Raw genomic sequence first — 19,027 nt, 5'->3', positions numbered from 1 at the left:
CCTGTAGTAAAAATAAGAAGAAAAATATGCTTTTTGAAATGAAATATGTCTCCAATAGTTCCACTTCCCATGTCCCACACATTACTAGCAATTTTTTCATACAAATACAAGACCATTACACAAAAGAAATTAACAAAGTCAATTTCATGGGCTTTAAATTTTCATATACTACGAACTACTTGACTGGACAATGTTACATTGATACTTAGATACTACATTACTACTTTAGAATTTAGATCATGAACTCATTTTCTGGGGCTGCAAACTTGATATACTTCCCTAGCCCCAACCCTTCTGTACCTGCTCAACTGCTTAAGAGCTTTCAATGCAACTCCACTGCCATCATCTCTGAAAAAAGGATTAGGTCAAAGAAATGTCAAAATGGAAGTGAAAACAACATTCAATTTAGTTCAGTTCATATACATACTCTAATCAAATAATAAATACCTAATTCATATACATACTCTGCACTAAAGAGCAACTATTTATACAATAGCAGATGAATTTGTATGTATAGTTATATACAATAGCATATAAACAGTAGTAGATAACATTATTAGCAACTAACTTTATTTATTTTTATAGTAGCAGACATTCAAATAGACAAATATACATTAATAAGCAATAGCAAATAACATCCTAGCCATGAAACTTACTTTATTCTTAATCAAATTCAAAGTCTAGTATGTGTCATTGCCATAAAAAAGAAACCAAATATGATATCTATAACTAACAAACTTACAAACATGTTTTTACCATCACTGGTACAGACTACAGACCAACATACAATACTTATGGAGTTATAGAGAAATTATTTACGAGAACTGTGAACAATGAGCAATTAGAGATCAGAATATACTAATCACTTTTTAGTTATAAATATACTAATCACTTTTTAGTGTGAGAGTGAGAGTGAGAGTGAGGGATTGAATCGATTGATAACAGATGGGCTTGAAGCAAGAGGTCGTGACTCGTGAGGCTCTGCTCAATGAGGAAGACAAGAAGCGGGATAGGAATTATTCAAGAATGGAGAAGACTGAAGGAGAAATGAATGATGAAAAATAAACCCTAAAATGAATGGTCTGATCTCCTTTTCTCATCTATCCAAAGGTCCTAATTAAGTAAAATTAAAACTAAAAAATAATTTTAATATATATGTCGGTAATCGGGAAATTTACCGATGTTGAACCTTGCTTACCATTACCGGTACCAAAATCAGCGGTAAATTTACCATACCGACTTATTGGTAACGGTATACCAGCATTGTATCATTTTCGGTAACCAATGTGTCGGTAACAGTATACCAATGCATAATTTACCATTACCGTAACAGCCCTAGATATGGGGTAAAAAAAATGAGGAACTTTTCATTATCTCTGTCATTTGTGTTTGGCTTTTCTTATTTTTTGCCGAAAATAAATTAATGGCTAGTAAACACCAAAACCCCATGAATTATCCGGGTTTATGCACAAGCAAACATGTCCTTGATAATCTCCTTCATAATCTCTCTCACTACACTCAATATATAGGGTTAAACATGGGTCGGGTCGGTTGATTATCGGCCGATAATCCACTCGACCATACCAACTGACTTTGTTATAAATTAAAAACCATTACCGACCCGACTTTGTGGGTCATGTATGAAAGAATCTAGGTAACACAAGAGGGGGGGTGAATTGTTTTACCCTTAAAAATATGTCAAATTTGAGTTTAAACTTACTGATTTCAGATTACTTTAAATCTTATAGAAACTTGATATTAGTGAATATAAGCTTGAGGTCTAGGTTAGTTCAAGTAGGAATCAAGTACTAGAATTAAATACAACAAGCACACACACAAATAAACAAGTAAAGAGTAGGGTAAGAGAGTGCAAACAGATTTATAGTGGTTCGGCTACGTATAGTCCTACATCCACTCCTCAAGGCTCCTCCTTGAGAGTTTGAATCCACTATGATTTGCTTGTTGAAGAGCCAAGCCTCTCTCTTTACACCAGCTGTTGTTTAAAGTGCCAACTTCACTTTACAATGGCTGTTTTGGCTTACCAAGTGCCAGCCTCACTTTCTTGTAATTTTGTAAGCTAACCACCAGCACTTAGACTCTTAATTGTGTGTACAAAGTGACTCTATAATGATCAAGGAGTGTACAATGAAGCTTGAGTATTTTCTGAGTAAGAATGAAGGCTTGAATGCTTGTAAAACTCTCAGAGAATTGGAATCAAGTTCTGTGTGTTTTTTTTATGAAGTATGTATGAGCATTTATATGCACTAGAATTCCTAAATATGTCCGTTGCATTGAGCTATACCTTTTTGACCTCTAAAGCTTTGTGATATGAAATATTTCAGCTCCCTTTTATTTCTTTTTGCAACTGTCTTTTACTTCTTGTCTTCTCCATTTATTTCTTCTTCTTATCTCTTCAATAATTCCAACAACTTATGTCATCTCTTTTATTTCTTCTACAACCACCTTTGACTTCTTATCTTTTTCACCTACTTCATTGCTTTTCTTTTCAACAATTGCAGCCATCTTTAACTTTTTGCAGTAACTTGAACATGTGATGTTTGTAGGTGCTAGGAAAGTCTTCATAATTTAATTTTCAGCATGCTTTGCTAGCTGTCATTTCAAATCAGCTGCTAATCTTTCTTTTCTGCACTCATTCATTGAATTTCAGCAAGCTTTGACTTTATAGGATGACAACTTGTGATATGCTAACTTGTGTAAGAGTAGCAAAGGCCAAAACAACAAGACAATTCATAGTGAAATCTGGAACCTGAAACTTAGTGACTTGTAAGCTTGATTAAAAGCTTCATGTCTTGATCTTTGTTAGCCTTGCAAATTAAAGCATTAAAGGATAGAAACAAGTTCAGAATATAATTAAGAATGCATAGCAAACATAGAACACATATTTTGATCAACATATAGAATGCACACTTCATCATTAAAACTCATATCATAACAATGTAATGGTTGGCAACCAGTGAGTCGATAAACCATACAACCAACTTTACAAGTATCATATTTTTCAAAATAATTTTGAAATATTTCTTCATGGGAGACACCATCACAGGTTCGTCTACCCACAAACTGCTTTTTCTTCAAAACCCATCATCATTGATATCCCTCAAGTTTATCTCAAGCGCTTCGAATCAACATTCCTTTGATATTTCATAGCTCATAAATTCATGTGGGTATCTTCAGAATCTGTTTTAAAAGCCTCCAAACATATCCTATTTGAATCCCCAAAGAAACCTGATACGATTATTGCTTTTCTCAACAATCATGTTCCTCTAAAACTCAAATCTCAAAAGTCGTCAAAAAATTTCGATATTGCTTGCAGCTGATCCTAAGAAAACCCTCCTACCCAAGTTTGAATTTTGTGATTCTAAAGGGGTTTTAAGATCGCATCCATTTTATATAGGAGCTTAGAGGGCCAATGAATTCCTTCTTTTGAAATTTTAAACCAGGAGAGGAGATCGACAGACTGAGGTCTGAGAGTCTAGGGCTGTTCGTAAGTTATAATGTGTGATTTCATTTGGGTTTGGGCTTTTTGTGAGTTAGTGAGTGTTAGTGGATTTGTAATTGTTTTGGACTTTTGGGAAGACCTTGCATAGAATTGGCTTGTCCCCTTCCCACAAGATCATTTTTTGCATAAAATGGTCTTGATGGGCCACATGATCAGTTCGACCATTGAATTGTTCGAATGCTAGCATGACCAGCCTCTTTGGTATTTCTCTCTTTCTGATTTCTCGCGTAAATAGAGAGGTAGTCATTTCATCAGGAGCCTTCATTGTTCTTTGCTGGGCGCAATAGATGAGATTGACCCCCATGGATTTGGGTTCATCGTCACTCCAAATTGGCAACATCTCGTTGTTTTGTCTCACGGGGCTTACTATTAATTAACATGATAAGAGTGTCGATCTTTTTCGCACTCCTCTTCTCAGCGTGGATCTCTTTCCGGGGTTTGCCTCTCATACTCCATTTTGGTGTAGTGTTTGTCTGGTGAGTATCTCCGCTCAGAATGATATCTACCTATTCTATCGGACGCCCAATCATCCACTCTCCGAGGAGGGCTTTCGTGGGGATGTTTTTCCTTCAACCTGATTTTAGTAGGCCCTTATTGCAAGGACTCCAAATACTCTGTTGTGCGTCGGATCTCCGCTTCCACTTGATCCTTGATTGGAAGCCCTCCTCTTGCAGCCACATTGATCGTTGACATATTTGTATCTACGCCAATAGCCTTGATGGTCATCTCTTCCATCCTCTTCATGGCTAATTTGTTGTTGGGGATTGCTCCCCCTGCTTCCAATTCGACTTCAGATCTTATGGTTGCCATGTCAAAACTCCGACTTGTCTCTTCATGGAAACTAGTCTATTACTGTGGTCATCAAAATATAGTGAACGAAAATGTACATACTTAGGTCGAACACTCCCTAGGGCTATAATGGTATGTTCGGCCAACAGCTCCTCTGTGATCTGGCTATACTAACTCTGAAAACAAAGACGATCAGTGAGCCTGACGAGTGTGGGATGACTGCAAGCACTCTGACATTCAAGTAAGTCTTCAAGATTATCACCAACCCAATAGTAAAAAATTAGAGCTTAACTCTTACCTTGAGAGTCCTTCATCCTTTTATAGTGAGTGAATTTAATGCATGTCCGCCCCATCCGATTGATCAGTTGGATTATACATTAAAGATTTTTCTAACATGTGAACCAAAAATGTGAACACGAAATCTAACGGTTGTAATAAACCACAACAAAAAGTGGGGGTCACACATTTATTATGAAACCCGTCGCTTCTATGGTTGAAAACAAGTTCACAAAATTGGTTCACTTTTGGTTTGTGAGAATTACTTATGAATTGATATATACACATTAAGTGCGGACCTATATATAATTGAGTGGGGGCACTTGCGCCCATTGAATTTTTTAAAAAACCATTCATGTATACATAAGTATACATATATGCCCCCAATGAATTTCTACTTTGCCCCCAATGAATTTCTTAAAATTACAACTACGGGTTAAAGCTCTCTCTTATCTCTTTCATGTGATTAGTTACAAGGGGCCCAAACCAAAATATTTCAGCCCCTAATCCATCTATCTATTCCAACTATCCAAGTCTAAGCCCTTAGCTCTCCACTTGTTTAGTCGTTGGTAGCAGTAAACAATAATCGATTGAGAGGCCAGAGCTAGACTTAGATAGTTAGATACAAGATTTGGAGATTTCGATTAAGAGTGCAAACAAAAAAAAAATCTCTTTTTTTCTTTAGTGTATCGACTTTTGAAGTTAGTATTGGTTTTGCCTATAATACGGCAAGTGCTAAAATACGTTTTTCAGAAATGAACATTGTCATTACAGATTTATTACTCGAAACTATTATTAATGATTATCTTCGTGTCATACAAATAATGAAAAGAAAATTCGGGGGCAACCCCCTATACTTATTTATGCACCACAATAAATTCGAATCTCGGGTCCACCACTATTAATACACACATATATATATATCAATCATAATTCAATTATAAGCTTTTATGGCCAACCTTTCCACCCCACAAAAGTTAAATTGTGTATAATAGAAACTATTATTTCTCTCAAAAATTTTCTAGCATGCACCATTTTTGGCTATCGTACATACCATGAAAATGGAGAACCAGAATTTTTTTTTCCACCAATCAACTTTTATAACTTGTACAAAGTACAAACAACCAGCAAAGAGGCATGATTTCCATTTTATAAAAATCTTTTATGTCGTTTCTCTTTCTTTTCTTTCATTGTCAAACGTCAAAACTCAAAACAAGAAAGAACAAAGACATTTTACAGGATTTTTTTTTATAAAAAAAAATTTGTCTATACTTAACTTACCAAGATAAAAACCTCCCCTTGAAAGTTGGGAACAGAAATAAGTAAATATGTATTTTTATTTCATAATAATATTTCAAATGAGTAAATGGTGCTTGGAGGCTGGCGAAACCTGGTGCCGGGGGGTCTACCGTAATTTTTTTTACAGCAAACCCACCTTAATAAATTGGAGGTATTTTAAAAAATTTTAAAAATAAAATAAAATTATGAATATGTTTTGATCGTGTTTACGAATCTAACGGTATAATTTTCGTCCCAAACAAAAATCAAATTCATCACAAGATAGACATATAATGTTACGGGTTTATATTCAACGGTCCACAATTTCCATCTCTTTTTCATGTTCAATTTGATTTTTGTATGGGGCAAAAAATATACCGCTACACTCGTGAATAAGATCAAAACACATCCATATTTTTTAAAAAACAAAATAAATTTTTTTAATGGCCTTAGAGCCATTACATCGGTTTACAGCAGGTCCCAGCCACCCGGCGAAACCTCCAACTCATACCTGCCGTTCTTTGATTCTATCTTTTTATTCCATATTTTCTTGGACATGTCTTCACGATGAATCTTAAGGTCCACAATCTCCTCCACATTTGCAGACAGAACTCATTACGAGTGCAGCAAACCTTACCAAAAACAACCATTTCTAACTTCTGGGTATCTTCGCATTCTCATTTTCTTCTTTATCTTTCTATAGATAATTGACAAAAAATAAGTAATTAGAAGACACTTGTGTTTTTGTTATTTGTTGATCGTTGTGTTTTGTGTATAATTCTAGTAGAAAGAATAGTATACAAAGATTCTGCTTGGAAGCCTTGAATGTGTATATTTATGTTCCTTTCGGGTTTGTGAAACAGGTTTGAGTATGGATGGGAAGGTGTTTGATGCCAGGAGGAGGATTGGGAAAGTGAAGGCAGCCATTGACATGTACGGAGGGACGATTATTGAAGGCAGTCCTTCAATGAAGAAATCCCAATTGGGTTTCTCTGAGGTTAGACTGTTAATACTCAATTACTGCACATACGCCTGTTTGATTGCTATTGTTTTATACAAACAGAACCCAATTGTGTTTCTTCAGTTGAGAAGAAAACCTTTTTGGGTTTGTTTCAAAGATGAATTACTGAAATTCTTCTCGGATTGCTAAAGTTCTGGGCAAACAAAACCCTATTTGTGATTTATTGGTTGTTCACCTTTTTGTTTGATTGATCAGTCACCATCAGAATCAAGAGAGCTCCACAATGCGAGGAGAGATATGGTGCGGTTCAAGGAGAGGAGAAATGCTGCAGAGTCAGAGAACGCAAAGGCAGAATCCGAGCTCTCTAATGCAAAGAAGACTGTGAGCCTACTCTCTTCAATGATTGAGGAGACAAACACAAGCGCTGAGGTGCGAAAAAGAGGTGTCGAGATGCTGAAGAAGAGTGCGGAGCCAGAGAGTGATCAGTATGCAGAAGTGATGAGGGAATTGGAGTTTGTGAAACAAGAACTTAGTAAACTTAAGCTGGATATGGCCATTGTTTTAGGAGAGAAAAAATGTGCAGAGAAGGAAATTGAGTCCTCGAGGTCAAAAATGTCGTCTGCTTCTAGTTCTGTAGAGGCACTAAGGAAGGAGATTGAGGAGGTGAATGAGGAGCAAGTTATTGTTGAGTTGGCTCAGATTGAGGCCGCAAAAGAATATGGAGAGATTGATGCTCAAAGAGTAAAGGAAGCCTGTGAATTCTCGTTCACAATGCAGGAAACAAGGAAGAAAATTATTGATGCTATTGAAGAGATTGAAGCATCGAAGAATCTTGAAAACAGATTGGCTATAACTGTGTCTGATATTGATTTTTTGCAGAATGAGCTAAAACAAATTAAAGAGATGGACATGAATATGGTACAGAGAAATGATAGCTCAAGGGAATCTGACGATTCATCTTTATTAAGGTCAATAACAGAAGAGCTGGATGCAGCAAAGAAAGAGTTGGATTTGATTAGAGAAGAAGGATTTCAATTCATGGGATCTATGGATATCATAAGAAGTGAACTGCAACGTGTCACAGGAGAAGTAGCTCGGTCGAAGAAGACAGAAGAGAAGACGGAATCAACTATTCAGAAGCTCAACTCAAAGCTGCTTAGAATGAAATCCAAACTGGAAGCTATATCTGCTGCTGGGGCAAAGGCTAAATCCATTGCATCGAATCTGTCGAACACTCTCGAACAGTTAACGACAGAAGCAGCAGCAGCAAAGAGAGAAAAAGAACTAATAGTTGAAGAAACTGCAGCAGTCAAGGCAGAAATACCACTAACCGAGTCGGAAATAGGGTTAACTGAGGCAAGATTGGAGGCAGCAGCGCAAGAACTTGAAGTAGTAAAAATATCAGAGGCCTTAGCTCTTGAGGATCTAAAGAATCTCATTGAACACAGCAAGAGAGCAAGAGCCTCTGCTTCCCAACATAGTTCCTCAATTACAATCTCAAAGTTTGAATACGAGTACTTAACTGGTCGTGCAGTCGAGGCTGAAGAAATCGCGGATAAAAAGGTTGCGGCAGCTCATGCATGGATTGAAGCTCTGAAGGCCAGTGAGAAGGAAACGCTTATGAAGATTGAAATGGCTCAGAGAGAAATCAAAGAAACGGAAAGATCAGTTTTGTCACAGAGAATGGATGAGGGAGAGCTAAACAACAGGAGAAAGAAATCTGAGAAAAATGTAGAAGCTGAGAACATGCCATTTACATCACCTAGAAAATCCATGAAAGGATATGGAAATTTGACTCCATCCCGACGTGCCAAGTTCCGAAAGTCTGCCTCACCCGCAATTCGACTGTCTCGATCAACTTCTTACACTGTTAGGAAGAGGAAAAAAGTGATGCCGAACTTTGGCAGGTTCTTTGCTGGAAAGGCACTTGACAAAGATCAGTAATGACATAGGTCTTCATGAGCTTTCAATTTGATGACCCTGCGATAATTTCCAAATCTTCCTAGTTTCTCTGGTTTGATTGTGCGAGACATTGACAAATGAAATAGAAATTGTGGAAAGTGCGTTATATGTGTAAAGATATTGTGTTGTTTTTCTTTTCCCTTGCTCATTGACAAAAAATCCATCTACAGTGTGTCAATGAAGGAAGAAGAAATGCGCAAACATAAATTTGCAGTTATCTCCAATAGACTACCAGATCACCTCCTACTCTCAAAGCTTCTTCTTCTTCTTCATTGTCAGATTCCTTATGTAAACGGAAAAACATAATATTTTGGTTCAACGGACCCCATTTTCTTCTTTACCTTTTCTTTCCACAGAGATGGTTATGCATTTAGTCTTCCTTGTTTTCTTCCTGTGTCACAATGGTTTTCTCGTGGTTTCAATGAATGATGAAGGATTTGCTCTCCTAAGAAGCCATAGGAGACTTCCGCGCGAGATGGGTTTCTTAACAACTGGAACTCTTTGGACATGTATCCATGTTCATGGAATGGAGTAACATGTAAAGAAGAAAAGGTCGTTTCTCTGAGAATTCCAAACAAGATGCTTTCCGGGTTTCTCCACCCTGCTCTGGGGGGACGCTTGTTGCACTTCACCATGTCAATCTTAGGAATAACGAGTTCTATGGAAGCGTACCACAAGAGCTCTTCAATGCAAAAGGATTGCTAAGCTTTGTCCTTTCAGGAATTTCATTTTTCTGGTCTTGTACCTCCTGAGACAGGGCACCTCAACTACCTTCAAACCTTAGATCTTTCAAAAAACTTATTCAATGGTTTCATACCTTCATCTTTCTTCAGGCACTCGAGATGGGTATGATCAATCCTTGGCTCGAGACACGTATCGAAGTTCAGGTAACAACTCTGTTAAGAGTGGGAAAGGTATGGCTAGAACCATTGCCTGGTTCTGTAGCTGGAATATGCCTCATGGGACTGAACTGCTGTCCACTTACCGGTACAAAAAGGTATGTCCTGTAAAGGCCTCAAACACAGTGGTGGCTGCAACTGTTTTTTGGGTTATTTAGTTCCTCCAGAATCATAATATTTGTTTGTAGGATCCTCATTATGAAAAGTGACAATAGAATTGCATGCAGAGACACCAAGGCAATTAAGCAACAGTAAATTCCTTTCCAAAATTTTGCCTAGTAGTAAGTAGTAACTGTTCAAGAATTGTGATAAATAATAATCATCAATCTAAACCATAATCTCTTACGTTCATTTGGGACCAAGTCTCATAGATATAAGGAAGTGAATGGAAAGCATGTGTGATATTGCTTATATAAACTTGAAGCAGAATACAAATTGCCAATTGAACTACTAAAACTCACATTCCACGCATACAACAATTTCGTGTTAACACTTGGCATGTAATTTGACTAATTTCAAACCTTTTTTGTCAAACAACAACATCAGAAATATAAGCAAAGGAGGATGTAAACAAAAGGAGGTTCATGTAATAAGTCTAAACTTAGGAAATCATCTCTACCAAAACTGTTCCTTCTTTGGAAATAGATTCATAGTGGCTGTGATGCTCTTGCCTGTTGCTCGATGTTGTCGGTATGCAGCTGAGCTAAAGCTTCTGACAGTAGTACGGCTGTGGCATTGGTCATAGTCTGGAACTGAGAAGGCACTAGTGGCGGTGGAGGCTGAGACTTGTATATCTGGGCTCGCAGAGAGTCATCGTCGAGCTCATTACTATAGTTAGCAGTTTCCCTGTTGGCAACATCAGCAGGCTGAGGCTGGTAATGTATTTGAGGAACAACTCCAACTTGCTGCATATTTTCACTGTAAGGCACGTGGACAAATGTGGTGTTGGCCGCTCCAGAAACAGGGTTTACCTCCTTATAAGCTACCTGGGAAGCTATAACGGGAACATTTGGATGCATTGGGGATCGACTAGGATCAATAGGTGCAGTTTCAGCCATACCACAATGCACCGATGGATTGTAAGTCTGAGGTTGTGCAACAGGTAACAAGTACACTGGGTGGGGTTGATTTGGAAGGTAATAGAGCTGCGGCTGCTGATTATAAACTGGGTAATAAGACTGGATTGGCAATACACTCATCGGGTAATTAGTTTTCAAGGGAACAAATTGCACGTGGTGCTTTTGTTGCAACTGATCCAAATGTGAGGATAATGGGTAATCAGAAGCATGAACTATCTTATGCATTTGAGCTCCAGACGAAGGAATATGAACTCTACTCTCCATTTCCATGGAAGTAACATGAACACCTTGGTCTTGAGAAACAGCACTTGCCACACTATTCTCACTGTTAAAGATTAAATACACGCAGATAAATGTTTGCTATGTACTAGCATAAAAGAACAGAAATTTTATCTCCGCACAGAATGTTTGTTTGCAGACAAAACTGTAGGAAATGATACATGAAGCATAAATACAAGACATGATACAAGCAATTCATACAAGAAAAAAGAAAACAAAGTGCATAAATTAATGCAAGAGAGAAAACAATACCTGGTAACGAAATCCGACGAAGTCAATTTGACCTTGTTATCCTGCAAATTAGTCACACTTTCCTCACTCTGGCCCGTTATAGGAGGCAAATTTGATGAAGAAACCGAAGATGAAGTCGACCCAAAAGAGGAACTCGTCTCCAAAACCAACGACTCAGCACCACAAATCCCCCCACCGCCGCCGTTACCCTCACCCTGCGCCTCCCCTCCAAAACCCCCAATGCAGTTCCCTCCCCTCTGCATAATCTTCGCGCCCTTCAACGCATCCACAAACCAAGTCTCCGTCTTCGGATGCTTCAAAGCGGATTGAGTCGACTCGCGGTGTGGTTGCTGGATCGAGGGTTTTGTTGCGAACAAGAACAATCGGATGCGGGAGGGCGGAGGAGAGAGAAGGCGGAGGTGCTCTTCCAGCATGATTTGTAAATCATCGTCGGTGGACAGAGAGATTAGAGAGTCGAGGTCGTGGTGTGGCAGCTGGTACTTGATCGTGAACGGATATTGAACTCCGAGGGAGGTCCCGACGTGTCCCACCAGAGAGGAGAGCGTGGCGGTCGCGGTGGTAGGAACGGTGATGATGCGTGTGTCCCCGCCGGCGTAGAATAGGGACTTGGAGGATGGGCGAGGGATTATATGACCACCATAGCTGCACATAAAACGGATTTTACTCGAGGCGGTGAGTGGCGGAGACGGCGGGTCCATGGTGACGGTGGTAGAGTGAGATCCGGAATGAGGGGAAAGTAGAGTGAAGAGAGAGAGTGACGTGGATGCTATGTTTACTTTATCACGGTCTTCAGACTTCAATCGCGTTGTTGAGTGAAAATTAAAAAGCTCGAGAGAGTGCTATGAAGAGTGTTTCCTTTTGCTGTCATTACTGCGACCACGTGGATTAGACAAAATTATAGACCAAGCCAACTGGAGAAAGGCCCATATCTTAACTTGTCTGATGAAAACCTTGAAACATCGAAATAATTATTTTGCCTAATTTTGTAAAAAGATAGAGAAGATTGAGACGAATCTCGAGAATTTTCTTATTAATCTTCTGGATACCAAAACATGAACGATTGCAAGCTTTTATAGCTCACAAGACCCAAACATGCTTGAACTAGGACTCCTACTATTATGAAAAGTAAATAAACATTCGTAGACTCATATCTCAGTAAATAAGTATATTAACTAAGTAGGAATATATTTCCTAATAATAATAGCTTCCTTCAACTACCTCATTCTTGCACTCCAAGGTAGTTCACGCCAGCATCTTCTGGGCCTAAAGAAACTTGGCTCATCTTGATCTTGTGGCGACGGGCCCGATTGTAAGCGTTCTTCAATATTCGACCTTGATCCTCATCATTCCCATCTCCTTCAAGAATGTTTTTGTCCTCAAAAACAAAGCTCGGAAACTGAAACTGCAACTTCAACATGGATAAGTCATCCCAAGTGGCCTCTTCCTCATCCTAAGTCTTCCGTTGAACTAACAATTCCCATCGGAAGCGATTTCCTCGCTTCACTCGACGACTTTCCAAGACTTTTAACGGCTGTAGTGAAAGATTCCCATCTCCATCAAAAGAAGGCAAATCATGACTTTGAACCAAACCCTCTCCGATCCGACGTTTGAGCTGAGATACATGAAATACAGGATGAATCTGAATTTCAGATGGCAAATCTAATTTATAGGCCACTTCACCAATCCTCTTAATAACCTGATAAGGTCCATAAAAATGACTACTAAGCTTATAAAGTGCTTTTAGAGACAATGATTTCTGTTGATGTTGCTGAATCTTCAAGTACACCCAATCCCCTGGATCAAATTGTTCTTCTCTTCTTTTTTGATCTTCGAAATTTTCATTCTGTTATTAGCTTTGACCAGGTTATTCTTGAGTTCCTTAAGGAGTTCATCCCTCTCCTGAAGTTCTCTATCTACTTCTCCATTAGGCGACGACCCCACGGGATAACTGACCAAAGTAGGCGGTTGCCGACCATAAAGATACTCAAACGGAGTTCTTTTTGTTGATGCATGAAACGTGGTATTATACCAATACTCGGCCCAAGCCAAGAAATCTTCCCACTTGCGTGGGTTTTGGTGAGACAATGCTCGCAAGTATTGTTCCAATGTACGATTGGTCACCTCCGTTTACCCATCTGATTGGGGATGGTATGCCGAACTCATAGACAACTTGGTGCCTTGTAACTCAAAAAGTTCTCCCCAAAAATTACTAAGAAAAATACGATCCCTATCCGATACAATGGACCGAGGAATGCCATGTAACTTAATAACATTGGTCGTGAACAATTGAGCTACCGACTTTGCCGTATATGGATGTAACATGGGAATAAAATGAGCATACTTGGTTAATCTATCAACCACAACCATAATCCCATCATACCCATTCGATCGCGGTAATCCTTCTATGAAATCCATGGATATATCTTCCCATACTCTTTCGGGTACTGGCAATGGCTGTAACAATCCACTCGGCCTTCGAGAATCCAACTTAATACGTTGACAAACGTCACAAGCCGAAACATATTTATACACCTCCTTCTTTAAGCCCGGCCACCAAAAAATATTAGCTATTCGCATCCACGTTCTATAAATTCCAAAGTGCCCACCTACCACTGAATCATGAAAGTAGTTCATGATTTTATTTCTTAAATTATCAACTGCAGGCACTAAAAGTCGACCCTTATAATATAGCAGCCTCTCCTTCTCTTCATAGTCTAAGTACCCATCAGCTTGCTGCACAATCTGCTGTCTAATTTTGGCACACATTGAGCAGCCCATAGTCAAGTCTCGAAGTTCCTGCCAAATGTCCCAACTTGGGCCCAAAATTGCCCACAACAAGGACCCATCTTCCCTTCTTGATAGTGCATCCGCCACTAGATTTTCCTTACCTGGTCGATAGAAAATTTCAAACTCGAACCCCAAAAGTTTGGCCACAAACTTTTGCTACTCTCGGGTTATAATACGCTGTCCTAACAAGTGTTTCAGAGGCTGCTGGTCAGTAATTATCAAAAATTTCTTTCCCAAGAGGTACGGTCTCCATAGCCATACTGCTTCTACTACAGCGAGCATTTCTTTGGCGTATACCGACCACCCTTTTTTCTTGGGCCCTAAAGCCTTGCTCAGAAACGCTATGGGCCGCCCACGCTGAATCAATACGGCCCCAATCCCTACATCACTAGCATTCGTATGCACTTCAAATACTTCATTGAAGTTCGGCAAAGCAAGGACCGGAGTAGTCGTCATTGCTCTCTTCAACTCGTCAAAAGCTTTTTCCCCTTCGTTGGTCCATATAAATCCACCTTTCTTAAGCATATTAGTAAGAGGTTTGGCTATGGAACCATAATTTTCAACAAATTTTCGATAATACTCGGTCAAACCAAGAAACCCTCGAAGTGCTGAAACCGTTTGTGGCCTGGGCCAAGATTGCATGGCTTCAATTTTCTTTTGATCAACCTGTACTCCATTTTGAGAGATCACATGACCCAAATACTCGACTTCCCTTTGAGCAAACAAACACTTAGATGGTTTGATAAAGAATTTATGATCAGATAAAATTTCAAACACTATATACGAAGGTGGCCCAGGTGTTCACCCCAAGTTTTGGAGTAAATTAAAATATCATCAAAAAACACTAATATGAACTTCCTCAAATGCTCACCGAAAATCGAATTCCTTGCGAATTGAAATGTAGAAGGAGCATTACAAAGATCGAAAGGCATTACCAAATACTCGTAGTGGCCGTGATGCGTACGAAAAGCAATTTTTTGAATGGCTGATTCATGAACCCGAATTTGGTGGTATCCTGCTCGGAGGTCTAATTTAGAGAAAAACTGGGCACCTCCTAACTCGTCCAGCATATCGTCAATTATAGGTATGGGAAATCGATCCTTAACAGTTGCCTCATTGAATGCCCGATAATCGTTACACAATCTCCAAGTGTCATCCTTCTTCTTTACTAGTAATACCGGTGAAGAGAAAGGACTGTTACTCGGCCTACTAAACCCATTCATGAGCATCGTGGATACTTGTTTCTCGATCTCATTTTTTTTAAAGTGCGCATATCGATAGGGTGCCACATTAACTGGCCTCGATTCATCCTTAAGAGTGATTTTATGATCGAACTCTCTTTTAGGAGGAAGGGTATCTGGCTCTTTCAACACATCTGCAAACTCTTCTAATAACAACCGGATATCCTCATGGTCTTGGATTCCGCTTGTATCTTGTGCTGCCGACAATAAACAATGTTCATGAATTGTAAACAATTGTGCCCCATCCTTCCATACTCGGTCAATACAATTAGCATGAATTGATTTTGCAACTTCTGAATTGGGTTACGCTAGCTTAACCCAATTACCACACCAAACAAACTCCATCGTCATCTTCTCATAATCTGAAATTACTCTTCCTAACCCAGTCAACCACTGCATGCCCAGGACAATGTATAATCCAACTAAAGTTAATGCAAACAAATCTACAAATATTTGTATACCTTACACTTTGATTGGCACGCTATTGCGTACAGCCTTACAAGACAAGTGTTCTCCGCTAGCGACTCGTACTTCGAATGGATCTATAGGCTTGAATTCCAAATTTAATTTTTTGCTTATGAAATTATGAGAGGACCTGCTATCAATAAGAATTATCACTGCCCGGTTATGTACATGGCCTTGTAGGCGCATGGTTTTGGTTCCCTTTAATCCTGCGAGTGCATGTAGCGAAATAGTGGGATCCTGAGGCTGCTTTTCCTCCTCCCCGTCACCCTTAACTTCCTATGCACGCAAGTCATCTTCGGAGTTGCAGGGTTCGATAAGAAATATTTGAGATACCTTGCACTTATGCCCCGGTACAAATCTCTCGTTACAGTTGAAACATAGCCCTTTTTCCCTACGCTTTTGCATCTCGTCCCATGATAGCTTCTTAACCCCTGGTGGAACGACTTTTGGGGTTACTCCGAAAACTTTTGTCCCAACTCCATCGCTGTTAGTTGGGTTGGTTCGTCTCACTTCGATTTTCTTAATTTTTCCAGCTTCTATGAAGTGCTCATTCTCCATGCGTGCCACTTCGAAGGCTTTTCTAACCGTGCGAGGACGACGAATCTTTACATCATTCGCTAGTTCAGACTTGAGACCTGAAATAAAAGTACCCACCAAAGCCTTCTCTGGCCATCCGTGGACCAGATTTGATCTTCGCTCAAATTCCTTCAAATAATCTTGCAACTCTCCTGTTTGCTTCACACTTGATAGTTGTTCATCCTGATCGACGTATCCCGTCGGTCCGAACCTTGTAATAATTTCACATTCGAAATCCTTCCATCTTATAGTGAGCTTTTTCTTGCGATATATTCGTTCAATCCATTGCCACCAAAGATTTGCCTCTCCCTCCAAGAAAAGGGCCGCATAATCTACTCGGTTATGCTTAGAGATTTCTTGGAACTTAAAAAACTGTTTGGCTCTACTTAGCCATGAAATTGGATCCTCACCCTTGAAAGGTGAAAAGATCATCCTGGGTTTCCTTGTGTCCGTGACTCTGCCCCTGGTCTGCCTGAAGTCTTCATCTTCAAAAGTTGAACTTTGAGAGGAATCTGAGGCTGAACCAGTTGAACTATCATAGCTAGGGTGGCTATGTCGGTTTGTCGAACCTGCGCTTCCATCTCGCATCCTTCGGTTTTGAACAATTAGCTCCTCCAACCTGGTTAATTGTTGTTGGGATTGAGCGAACTGTTGCTGAACGTCGTGGTTGCTAGTCTGGATCTCCATGCTAACTGTTTGGAGGTTGGCTTCCAAGGCTTCTATACGATCTCTGTGAGAACCCATGACGAGTAGCTCTCAACGAAAGCACCAATGATGAAAACCTTGAAAAACCGAAATAATTCTTTGCCTAATCTTGTGAAAAGACAGAGAATATTGAGACGAATCTTGAGAATTTTCTTATTAATCTTCTGGATACCAAAACATGAAGATTGCAAGCTTTTATAGCTCACAAGACCCAAACATACTTGAACTAGGACTCCTACTATTATGGAAAGTAAATAAACATTTGTAGACTCATATCTTAGTAAATAAGTATATTAACTAAGTAGGAATATATTTCCTAATAATAATAGCTTCCTTCAACTACCTCATTCTTGCACTCTAAGGTAGTTCACGCCAGCATCTTCTGGGCCTAAAGAAACTTGGCTCATCTTGATCTTGTGGCGACGGGCGTGATTGTAAGCGTTCTTCAATATTCGACCTTGATCCTTATTATTGTCATAGCAGACAACCCATGGTGAAGTTATAGACCAGATAAAAAATATATATAATATATATATATATATATATATATATATATATATATATACTAGAGTTGTCGATAAGGGTGTCTATTCAGTTTTCAATTCGATTTTTAACCATAATTGAAATGTCCGAATTGATTCGATCATGACATTTTAAAATTCATAATCGGACCATATATGTTCAAATAACCAAACCGAAATAACTATATTTTTTGGATCGGATCGGATCAGTTTTAGGTTTTGTAACTTGCAAATTGGAACATCCATGAAATTAAAGGAAAGAAATAGAAAACCAAGCTAATATGTACTTTGTCTTTATATTGTTGTGTGCAACTAGACATGCAAGTCAAGTCTATCTAGCGAACTTTCAACTGCAGTTACTGTCATTTAGGATTATTTATTGAGTGGAACACATATGAAGTGAAGTATCTTAACTTTAGAGGCCATGTTTGAAGCACATAACAAATGCTGATCTTTTTGCAGCGTTCATACTTTTAGCATTGATGGGATATTTGATGTCCATCTTGTTATTATTCCAACAACATGATGTTCCTTGATTAGTCGATGTCGTCTAATAGCAATACATGTCATGGTAATAAGCCTATATCTAACCTAATAAGACTTTGGGGCATAAACCTAAGTATTTGGGCATAATCTTAAGTTTTTGATTTTTTTGGCTATATCTATAACCAAATCCGAAAAAAGTGTAACAAAAAAAATATGAAAATCTACTAAAATCGTAACTGAATTCGAAAATCAAAAAATCAAATAACCACAATTACAGATCGATTCTTCGGTTGCAAATCGATTGGAGACACCCCTAGAACTTGTCAATTGGATTAGAAGCGCGGGACAACTCCTTTAAAACACCATCTTCTCGTGATTTTTACTTGCCACTTAGATCCAAACTCACCTAAACTTATATTTTTTCTCTAAAAATTCCTTCTCCTATCTAAGATAGAAGCTTTATGAAGCTTCCATGGGGCATTGCTCATCCCTTCCCTCCATCTGTGTAGCTCGTGCTTTTCCAGAAGTCTTCTAGAATGCCCTAATGTGAGAGTTGTGCTCTTAGGCTGCACTTGATCATCTTGATCTTGGGCATACATCTTTTCTCTTCATTGGGATTACAATTTTCTTATTGTACATTTGGGCTTAGTCTTTACTACATGCTTTAGTCACACCCCAATATTTACTAACCACATCCCGACTTACGTTGACTTTGCTTTGACCTTTTTTTTTTTATACTTGCGCTCTTTACACTCCACCCCCTTACCATCTCATTCTTCTTCTTGACGAGTACACCCACTGCTGACCATGGTGTCCCCGCCTCCGAGCACCAATTCGATAACCACTATCTCCAAATTGAAGCCCAAGCCACCACGAACTAAACCCCGACCAACCCCGATGAGTTTCATCCACTGTAACCGGCGAAATCATGTTTGAAAGTCTGTGGCAATT

General features: G+C 39.0%; 2 protein-coding genes across 2 annotated transcripts; one reads left to right on the top strand and one right to left on the bottom strand.

Moving 5' to 3' along the window:
* The first annotated feature begins 6,377 nt into the window (after positions 1–6,377).
* On the top strand, positions 6,378–8,902 carry LOC120011841 (protein PLASTID MOVEMENT IMPAIRED 2-like). The gene is made up of 3 exons (XM_038862975.1): positions 6,378–6,526; positions 6,727–6,860; positions 7,080–8,902. Exons 2-3 carry the CDS (start codon positions 6,735–6,737, stop codon positions 8,766–8,768), a joined length of 1,815 nt encoding a protein of 604 aa, XP_038718903.1. The 5' UTR covers positions 6,378–6,526; positions 6,727–6,734; the 3' UTR covers positions 8,769–8,902.
* A 1,165-nt stretch (positions 8,903–10,067) lies between these two features.
* Positions 10,068–12,195, bottom strand: LOC120011842. Its single transcript, XM_038862976.1, has 2 exons — positions 11,296–12,195; positions 10,068–11,089 (listed from the first exon to the last, which is right to left on the bottom strand). The coding sequence occupies exons 1-2, from the start codon at positions 11,991–11,993 to the stop codon at positions 10,333–10,335; spliced, it is 1,455 nt and encodes a 484-aa protein (XP_038718904.1). The 5' UTR covers positions 11,994–12,195; the 3' UTR covers positions 10,068–10,332.
* Between the last annotated feature and the right edge of the window lie 6,832 nt (positions 12,196–19,027).

Source organism: Tripterygium wilfordii, chromosome 13 (genome assembly GCF_013401445.1).
Source record: "Tripterygium wilfordii isolate XIE 37 chromosome 13, ASM1340144v1, whole genome shotgun sequence".
Taxonomy (NCBI): domain Eukaryota; kingdom Viridiplantae; phylum Streptophyta; class Magnoliopsida; order Celastrales; family Celastraceae; genus Tripterygium; species Tripterygium wilfordii.
This window is presented reverse-complemented; position numbering and strand designations above follow the sequence as displayed.